Source organism: Sinocyclocheilus anshuiensis, unplaced genomic scaffold, assembly GCF_001515605.1.
Source record: "Sinocyclocheilus anshuiensis isolate Anshui unplaced genomic scaffold, SAMN03320099.WGS_v1.1 scaffold1205, whole genome shotgun sequence".
NCBI lineage: Eukaryota > Metazoa > Chordata > Actinopteri > Cypriniformes > Cyprinidae > Sinocyclocheilus > Sinocyclocheilus anshuiensis.
This window is the reverse complement of record NW_015552611.1, coordinates 148,468-158,898: the sequence shown is the minus strand read 5'-3', so window position 1 is coordinate 158,898 and position 10,431 is coordinate 148,468. Positions and strand designations below refer to the sequence as shown.

The following is a 10,431-nucleotide window of genomic DNA, read 5'->3' as shown; positions in this document are numbered from 1 at the left end:
TATTATTCAACTCTTGAATCTTTTTCAATACATCAGTAGTGTCTTGAATATATGCTGGTAATGAAGGTAAAATGGTTAGATAAAATAGTCGATATATTTTAGAAACAGGTTCAGTTAAACTACCATTTCCACTGATCACTGGTCGACCAGGAAGGTTCTCTAAATTCTTACGGATTTTAGGGAGCGTATAGAAGAAAGCCAAACAAGGATTTTTATTCAATAAAAAATTAAATTATTATTTTTTTAAATCCAACCGTTATACCATCCTTGTTGCAACTTGTTGTTCTAGTTCTAACTTAAGTAGGGTCAAATATAAGCCTTTGATAAAACTCTCTATTCTCCAATTGTCTATTAGCCTATTATATCCATTTTCCCCTAAAGCACAATTGCACCTCCTTTGTCAGCTCTTTTAAAATGATCTATCAATAAAACATATCTGCACAAAAACTCGACACATCAAGTGAATATAAGCCTACATATCTTCAGCTGGTGAGAGCATGGAAATAAATACATACTAGATATCTCTGACATTACCTCTCATGTTCATAATGTGTTCAGTATTATTTTTCTATAAACATATTGTACTAATTTTGACTTAGGCACTTCCGAAAATGTATGGTAAAATATTTATATGAAATATATGTTTGCTAATCTTGGGTATTAACGTGATTTGAAGATAAATAACAACAATAACAGATTGTCCTAATGTAACATTTTGAATTTAACTAAAATTTAGATTGTGTGCAAACAAATTACAATGAGGTGGATGTTTTGCAACAAGGTGCAGTTCTGTTCATAACAGTAGACCCGCTGGTAAAGAAGTGACAGGTAGACTACAAGATAAATAGCCCAAAAAAAGTACACACACACACTCACACTCACACACACTCTCACATACACACACTCTCAGACACACTCACACACACACACACATTGCAAAGTAACTTTTCAGTTAATGTACATATGGCAGAAATGTACGTAAAAATCAATTAAAGACGTAATCAAACAGACGATGAACACTATTAACAGCAATTATTATATAATGCAATCAAACTTATAGCAAAATTTGGTAGAACTACAGAACTACCAATAATAATGCAATAACGTGTTCAGTATTATTTTTCTATAAACATATTGCACTAATTTTGACTTAGGCACAGAAAACGAGATCAAGGAAAATGAAGAAACGGAAAAGGTAAGTGAATGTGCCATTCAAGAGAGAACCTTTAATTATTTTGTACAGCCAGAGCCTAAAATTTTGAATTTTTTTTATGTGATGGCCATACAAATAATAGGGTTGTCTGTGGTTTCAAAATTTGTTATGGGTGTATAGCAGGAGTGTCCAAACTCAGTCCTAGTTTGGAGACCCCTGGTGTATAGGATGGCCTGGATGAGTGTGAGATTTCCCGGCCTGAAGTTGAGTCCCAGGGACTAGATCTTTCAGCAAATGATACGTCATGAACTGGCTACTAACCATTTTTTAAAAAGCAATTCAGCCTTGAGGCCATGAAATACTGAAAATATGCTGTGCGCGATGCATTACATTCACTATATACAGTAGCACAACCCAAGGTTTAACTGCCTCAGTTGTCATTCCATTAACCCTCCTGTTGTGTTGGGTCAATTTGATTGAACACTAAAGAGTCAGGTAAAAAACAGAAAAACATTATTGTAGCTTGTCAAACACTAAAATATGAAATACATGCAAACGTATTAAATTTAAGAGTCAAAGTTTACTTGAAATTGAGACTTGCCTTCTTATTCATCCAAGGAAAATCCACTGTTTTCACAATCCAAAAAATTTGTAAAAAGTCAAAGTTGATTTCTGTTGCTTTTTTTTTTTAATCTAAAGTACTAGATTGTTGTAGCATTGAAAATAAGTGTGAGAAACTAATTTCCCCTCACAATGGGTTTGAGAACCAGACATAGCAAAAAGGCACAGTACAAATAGCAATATGCTCAGTCCTGTAGCAATAGTGATTCCTATGTGTCACTTGAACAGCAAGTCTCTGAATAGATGGTTTAGAATCGTCCAGGTGAGACGAATGCTTTCGGGATTTGGTCAACGACATCAGAAGATTGTCCGTCAAGTCAATACCCACATTGAAAATACTTTCTCTCTCTCGGACAGGTTCAACTGTGTGAACCTCTGGCTTTTGGAGGAACTTGTTGGACTGCTGCACTGGCGTCTTTCGTGTATTAGTTAGTTGAGCTAGTAGGTCGTCAGTTATGGTAACTCCAGAGAGCCTTGCATCCAAGTTTTGAGAGGCGAGATTTTGTTGCCCAGGTCCGGAGGATACAGGAATAGGTTGGTCATTTTGGTCTAAGTGCACTTCCAGATCAATCGAGCGCAAATGTGGAAGTATCATGTGTTTGCGCACAAACATCTCTCCACCCAGAAGTTTCCGCAACACATCTTCGGCCTCAAGCACCTCAGGCTTCTGGCAGATATCTGATTGAGCGAAATCCCACAGCTGTTTGGTCACTTCTTCCCGAATTGCGTGACTAAGTCTTGGGACCGTCGACTCAGGTAACTCCAAGCCTACAGTTCCGTCTAAGGTGAATAAGTCTTTCCTCAACTCAAGCTCCTGGGAATTACAAGCCCTGTTGACGAACTCTGCGGATAAAGCCAGACTGAGCAGGTCTTCAGGGAACAGACCGACAAAAGCCAGACCGAGCACAGCTGTCAACAGATGTTCAGGGTATCGCTGAAACTCGGCTTGGCGTTCTCGTAAGATCGCAGTGAGACACGGATAAAGGTTGGGACATTGGTTGGGAAGGACTCCTAAAGTCCCAAAGGCCCACAGCATCTTTGCAGCATCTTTACTCCGGCACCGACTGACCACGTTGGGCAATCGTTCAGCCACAGCCAGGAGAACGCGATCATCCCGGTAGTGCAGAGCGGAGCAGTTCCGTCTAAGGTGAATAAGTCTTTCCTCAACTCAAGCTCCTGGGAATTACAAGCCCTGTTGACGAACTCTGCGGATAAAGCCAGACTGAGCAGGTCTTCAGGGAACAGACCGACAAAAGCCAGACCGAGCACAGCTGTCAACAGATGTTCAGGGTATCGCTGAAACTCGGCTTGGCGTTCTCGTAAGATCGCAGTGAGACACGGATAAAGGTTGGGACATTGGTTGGGAAGGACTCCTAAAGTCCCAAAGGCCCACAGCATCTTTGCAGCATCTTTACTCCGGCACCGACTGACCACGTTGGGCAATCGTTCAGCCACAGCCATCAGATCATCCCGGTAGTGCAGAGCGGAGCAAGCCAAGATGACGTGCATGAGACCTTGTACCTCCATCTGCGGGGCACGTCGAGGAACCTCCGATCCCATGGCCTCCAACCACGGGAGATGGTCTAGATAGCTAAATCGCATAAGCTTCAATACATTAACAATCCCGAAGTCACTCATATCTTCAACTACAGCAAGTGCCCTGTCCACAAGCTGGCGCGTCGCTCTCTCAGACAGGGCACGTTGTGATTTGAAGAGGCCTAAGCAAACGGTGCCCAGTTCTTCAGGCTTCAACTGGTTCAAATGACGCATAAGTAATGACTCAAGGGGTTGAACAAGGGTATCCGGACATCTCCTGCCTTCTCCGATTATGTACAAGAGTTGAACCAACTCTGGAACACCCATTTGGTTGAAGTTTCGGCTCACGTTGTCAAAGAGCCTCTCGAGGTACATAGGAACGACTCGACCGAGGCATCGCCACAAGTCGGCAGCAAGCAGCAACTGGTGAAGGTCCATCTTGCTGGCTCGCCGACATAACTCGGTTTCGTACAATCCCAGAATGCTATGGGAATGAGGCAAGGCCAAGTTCACGAAGGCCCTCAGGGCATCCAATAACTGCGGCGTCATGAAGTTTTGCAGGATCTCCACGCTGTACCGCAGGAGTGGGTTGAATCTCTTGTCGCCTCTTACAACTGCGGCCTGTTCTTGGGGAATCTGACCAAGTTTGGAAAAGAAATTAGTTACTTCTGAAGGTTCCATGTTGTTTTTTTGTACCGTGACTTTATGAAGTGCTAACAAGGCCTCGTTGAGGTCTACAGTAGACGAGCGTTGGGATGGGTCATGGGTCATGTTTCGGTATTCAGGCCGACATCTCTGAAAGGCTCGTGGGTCACTTTTGACACCTGGCTCTTTGGTGGCATTTGGGGTCAGAATGGCTACTCGGTCTGAAGCTGTGTTTAACAGCGTATTCTTGGTGCTGGAGAGCCGTCGTGAGGTGCTAATAACGCACGGGTAGGCTCGTGGGTCACTTTTGACACCTGGCTCTTTGGTGGCATTTGGGGTCAGAATGGCTACTCGGTCTGAAGCTGTGTTTAACAGCGTATTGAGCCGTCGTGAGGTGCTAATAACGCACGGGCTACGCTGTTGACGGAAAGCAGGGTTTAATGGGAGATTAATTTTTTCTGAGCGGCCCACGTTTGAGGAACGTGACGATGGTCTCTGGTAGTAAGCCGAGGGTTTGTATACCAGCGTGCTTTCCGTTTCTTCTTCTCTCTTTTGCTCTCCATTTTCCACGTTTGATGACAAACGTTGGGATCTAAAGATGAAAACGCGCTGTACGTGGGCATAAAGACGGCGCTTTGCCACATGATGAAACAGCACCGTTGCAGACATCAATAGCAGGCACTGGAAAGGATCATAAAACAGATTTTTGTTTTTATTTTAAAGACCAACAGTGTCTGAAATTTGTACTTCTTGAAAAGAAAATGTCAGTTATGTGGTGTTAAATCACTAATTTCTCTCACTTTTAATGTTCTTCTGAACATTACAAGAAAAACAAAATCTGGCTGAATTATTATTATGCAACCTGTCTATGAAAGCTGCAGCAAATATGAAACAGAACAGAAATGCATTCCATTATGATGCCTTTAGATGGGTGATTCTATAATTGGAGATACATTCGGCACTGCAGAAAGTTAAGAAAAAAAATTAACTAACAGATTATTATTGAAAACATTTAATTTTAATAATTCAGTGCTTGCCAAACACAAGTTACTTCCTTTTTTTTTTACTTTTAATGAAAAACAGATGTCTTTATGGTATTGTTTGTCAACTCTGTTACGGACAAATTAGCCAATGAGTAGAAATAGCAATAAATCATAACAGGAAAAATCCTTCTTGTTTCATTAGAGAAACAGTCCTTACATTCCATCACTTGAAACTAAATATTTCACCTATGCATACCTTAAAAATAAAAAAAATACCTATGCCTTCACAGAACCGTCCACTTGGAGCAAATATTTTTAATCTGAAAATGTATTAGGCTATATACAATATCCAGTTAAAAAACGAAATGTTGTTGAAACTTTATAAGGGTGCAAAAATAAATCAATAATGTTTATTAGATTTTAAACAACAATGTTATTGTTTTTTGTGAAAATAGTTCATAAACCGAGTTGACCCTTTAAGTAACAGAATTGTCCAATGGACTGTCAATTCTGTTACCACATTGTCAGCATTGTTACTCTACCTTGGTAACAGAGTTTGACGGTAACAGAATTGACAATTTTCTTTCCTTTTTGCCAAAAACTCCACTTGCTAGCATAAATGCTAAGAGCACATGGCACTAATGAAATCATGATTAAAAGACTTTCAAATAACACAAAGTGTGATCAATGAAAAAATCTGTTTTCCTTTTGATATTGTGGTAACAGATTTGACACTTTATAAAATAACTCTTGGTGTAAGAACATTTTAGATTAAAATATTTTCTTAAAGACAGCACATAGACTTTTCAGTGCTTCAGATCTTAACAGTGAGGGAAAGTGACATCACTTCCTGTTTCTTACATAGTTGTGGGAGATAATTCCACTAATTTAAAGGCAAAGTACGGTACAGTAACAGAGTTGACGCAAGATTCACGGACACACATTTTAATAAGAAAAAAGTTTTTTTTTTGTAGAATTTGGTAAATGACTCTTTAGGGCTTTTATAAATAAAATGAATGAAATATTACCAAAAGAAAAGTACAATAAAATATTTTGATTAAACAATGATACATGATGCGAAAAATGCACTGACTAATTCGGACAACAAGAAATCATGATTTTCAGCTATTCAAGACACGTTTTGCAAAAAAAAAACATTATATTGTTATGGACTGTAACATCTTGTAATTCATAACAATTAGTAACACAGTATTAAAATAATTAAAAATATAACCATTTGAAAAAAGCAGAAAAACAATAATGACTTCGGACACCTGCAATTATAGAATCACTCATATACATCTCATGAGTTATGATGTGAATTATACATAACGTCATTAATTCTGGCGTCTCAAGACTAGTCAACTCGATAGCAAATGAAAATGTACACAAGCTTGCTGAAATGCAAAGAAAACTTATTTTACACAAAATATATCAGCCAGCCAGGTGAATATGAACAATAGCCTATTTTAACTTTCAAAAAGGGTCTCAAATAAATATATATATATTTTTATTATTTTATGTCTCAAATATTGTCTATCACTATTCAAAACATCACTTATGTTAAACATCTAACATACCTTCACATTAAAGTCGGCATGAAACAAAAATTGCAATCATTCCAGTTTCTTCCCTATGTGATGAGCGATGAATATGTAATGCTTTTAATTAAAGATTAATAGGGTGCCTGAATAATAATAATAATAAAATAATAATAATGTGCACAGATAAGTCTTTAAAAATCGCTAAAAACTGCAATATTCCATTTTTAAAAAGTAAGAATTGTATTTCATGGTGACTTTAAATTTGGGTCTGTGCATGCTTTTACAAGACTTAAAATTTAAGAAAAAAGCAGTCCATATATCCTATCATATTAATACTATGAAATAATACATGAGTTAATTTAGGAACAATCAACTCCTATTATATTAGCGATTCTGTACTGTAAACTGACACAGAAGAGACCATAAACAGGCCATAAAAGACCCTCTAAACCTAAATATTAAACATAATATGAAGAGATTCTCGTGTTCTGTTTCTATGACAGATTCTCATCACAAAGCGGTATTTTAAAACAACCGTAACAGATTCACCACTTCGCCAAACAAGAATTTAATCCAGTTGTAGCAACTGGCAATTCCACATTAATTTTCCCGAAAATAAAGGCTTTTATGACGCGCGTTTAAAAAAACACTAACTTAAAAGCGAGATAACCAAAGCAATGTTTCCGTGTGGCGAAACCTCTCTAATCGATCATAAATTACCGCCCGTCCTTGACCAGCACACGTTCTTAACGCACTGATGTTCTAAACAACAACCTGAGCGCGAATGAGTGCAGAGTGATGGACGTACCTCCAGCGCGTGTATGCTTCAAGCTCTTTTCTTCAAGTCAAGTATGTATTTCACTAAGACACATTGCAAAAACACTCATTTATGTGCTGATCCACACCGACAGCGTGTGTGTAGTGTGCGGATGTCATGCGCGCTACGGAGGCTCGCAGGAGACAAACAGCACACTGCGCAGTCGCAGTCAGTCCAGCTACTGCAGCGATGATCATACACAGAAAAAAAAAACTATTATTATTATTATTATTATTATCTGCTTACATTTTTATCACGTTCTTGATGGGATTGTAGATTGTGTGTTTTATTTTTTTACAATGAGATTTACTATGATAGATGGTTTTGATGGTTTTACAGTATTAACAGTAATTGTACAACCCAACATATTTCCGCAGAAACTAGTTTCACTGGTAAATGGTCAATTTAATAGCCTACACAAATTACAAACAAGACAGAAATGTAAGCAATTATTCATTTAAAATCATTATTTCTGCTGTAGTGTAATTCACCTCGCAGGTTTTTATTTTTTACCTAATATTTCATAAAGGATGTGCGCAGTCTCATTGAAATTTGTAGGTTTTCATCATTTGTAATTAAAGTCATCCACAAATGTAGCCTACACCGAAGAAAATCACAAAGCTATGTTTCCTTATTCACATCTTTATTATTTAAATTAATATTTGCGGAGATATGCTTTTCCCAAGCAAGTTCTGAAAAAAAAGAACAAAAGGAAAAAATGAAATGTTTACAAAAACCTCATACATCTCAAGAACTGATCGAGAAAGAGAAAAGACATCGGACTCTCGAATGCATGACTTTAGCGTATTAAGATTCATATATGTATATTATACTCCTATATTAATAGTTTTGAAAAATAAAAGCTGACATGTCAGTCTCATTACTTCACAAAAGTATTCACACGCATTAGCTCGGTATATTTGGATAGAATAGTTCTGTACACATAAGGAACAGTGATATTTACATGCAGTCGACTGCCTTTGTCTCTACCAAGAACACAACAGAAGCATAGCAGCAAATGTGGCCAGAGACAGTGTGGCGTCCATCTACACTGTAGATTTCTCTCGTAGCACCTAGTGTCATAAAGCTGCAATGATTATCTCAAATATGGCATGGTAGGAAAGAAGAGGCACGAGCGCTGGGAGAGACGCTCCAGACTCTGTTTTCCAGGATTTCTATTGCATTTCTATAGGTTGAGGGAAATAAACCACTTGTTTGTGCTTGTTTCTTCATCCAGCACGCAGACCGGATGCATTTCGCATGCAAAACAGAGCGAGTCTGGCTTGCGATATACGACTGGATCAAAAAGCGTGGCTGTGTTAAAGAAGTCATTGATTTGGTTCAATGGGATAATTTCTGTAGCTTATAAGTGACGATTAAAGACTTTGTGACAAAAGGTGTTCTGTGAAATGCTACCACTACAATAGCAAACCGCTTTTGTCCCTCGTCAGAGCCTGTAGTGCATTTGTTATCTGGCCGTGTTCGGAAAAGCATACAACCATACGACTCGTGCTGTTTCTATACAAGAGAGCACACTGCATACTGCACACTGCACACTGCATCCTGCACACTGCATCCTGCACACTGCATACTGCACACTGCATACTGCACCCTGCATACTGCACACTGCATACTGCACACTGCATCCTGCACACTGCATACTGCACCCTGCATACTGCACACTGCACGCTTGACCCTCTACTTCCAGTGTGATGACAGAACCATCATCATACAATCTTTTTTGATTTGATTAGATGCCATTTGTTCACAAAACTGTATTAAAAATGCAACATAACAGTTTTTATCCATTAGATGCTGAATTGCACACATAAAAAAAAATAGTAAGCAGTACACAGTGCACATGGAAGCTTATTTCTGCAATGGAATAAAGAAATAAAAAATACTTTATCTCATAATTATGATTTTTATATAGATACAAACTTGTAATTGCGAGAAGAAAGTAAGAATTTTGAGATAAAATTCGCACATTTATTTTTAATCTCACAATTCCGACTTTTTTCCCAATTGCAAATCTTGCAATAATGACTTTATATCTTGCAATTCTTCGTTTTATCAGAATTGCAGAAAAGTCAGATTGGATGATATAACTTTGCAATCGGGAAAAAGTCAGAATTGTGAGATAAAAAGTCACAGTTACCTTTATTTTTCCTATTCCGTGGCGGAAACGAGCTTGACTATTTTTTCTCACAAATTTTGAGTTTATATCTCACAATTCTGAATTTATATCTCACAATAATTACTTTATATCTCACAATTCAGAGAGAGAAAAAAGAATTGCAAGAACAGAAATTTGTGAATGAAATATTTCACAATTCTGACTTTTTTCTCTTATTCGCAAGTTTATATCTCGCAATTTTGAGTTTGCATCTTACAATAATGACTTTATATTTCACAATTCTCACAAATTGCATGTTTATATTTCACGATTCTGAATTTATATCTCTTGCAATTCTGACTTCATACATCACAATCGGAGAAAATTAAGAATTGTGAGAAAAAAGATCCGAATTGTAAGATAAAAAGCCACCATTACCTTTTTTATTTTATTTTCTTGCAAGTTTATATTTCACAATTCAGACTTTTTATCGTTTATATCTCACAATTCTGACTTTATATCAAGAAATTCTTAATTTTTTTCAGAATTGTGAGAACAAAGGTCAGATTTGCAAGATATAAACTTGCAATTGGGAAAATAAAGTCCGAATTGTGACATAAAAAGTTGCAATTATTTTTTATTCCGTGGTGGAAACAAGCTTGACTATTTTTTGTGTATTTTCTGTTTATATCTCACAATTCTTACTTTCTTTCTCTGATTTGTGAGTTTATCTCATTATTTTTACTTCACATCTTGTAATTCTGAGAAAATTAGGAATTGCGAGAAAAACGTCAGAATTGTCTGATAAAATCTGCAATTACCTTTTCTATTTTTTATTTACGAGTTTATTATTATTATGAAGTTCCGATTTGTGAGCTTATATCTTGTTTATTTATTATTTGCGAGTTTATTATTATGACGTTCCGATTTGCGAGTTTATATCTTGTTTATTTATTATTTCCGAGTTTATTATTATTACGACATTCCGATTTGCGAGTTTATATCTTGTTTATTTA

The 10,431-nt window shown here is 37.3% G+C and overlaps 1 protein-coding gene across 1 annotated transcript; it reads right to left on the bottom strand.

The window, feature by feature from the left end:
• Positions 1–1,901: 1,901 nt before the first annotated feature.
• On the bottom strand, positions 1,902–7,454 carry LOC107665912 (FAST kinase domain-containing protein 5-like). Its single transcript, XM_016456976.1, has 4 exons — positions 7,291–7,454; positions 4,270–4,636; positions 3,239–4,134; positions 1,902–2,882 (listed from the first exon to the last, which is right to left on the bottom strand). The coding sequence occupies exons 2-4, from the start codon at positions 4,622–4,624 to the stop codon at positions 1,902–1,904; spliced, it is 2,232 nt and encodes a 743-aa protein (XP_016312462.1). The 5' UTR covers positions 4,625–4,636; positions 7,291–7,454.
• Between the last annotated feature and the right edge of the window lie 2,977 nt (positions 7,455–10,431).

Bases quoted from the DNA above. Each gene is read 5' to 3' on its own strand.
- LOC107665912 (XM_016456976.1), bottom strand. From the start codon at position 4,624: ATGTCTGCAACGGTGCTGTTTCATCATGTGGCAAAGCGCCGTCTTTAT. The intron at 4,135-4,269 runs GTGTCAAAAGTG...CCAAAGAGCCAG, and splicing joins AAATGCCACCAAAGAGCCAG to GTGTCAAAAGTGACCCACGA. The intron at 2,883-3,238 runs CTGATGGCTGTG...TACCGGGATGAT, and splicing joins CTCTGCACTACCGGGATGAT to CGCGTTCTCCTGGCTGTGGC.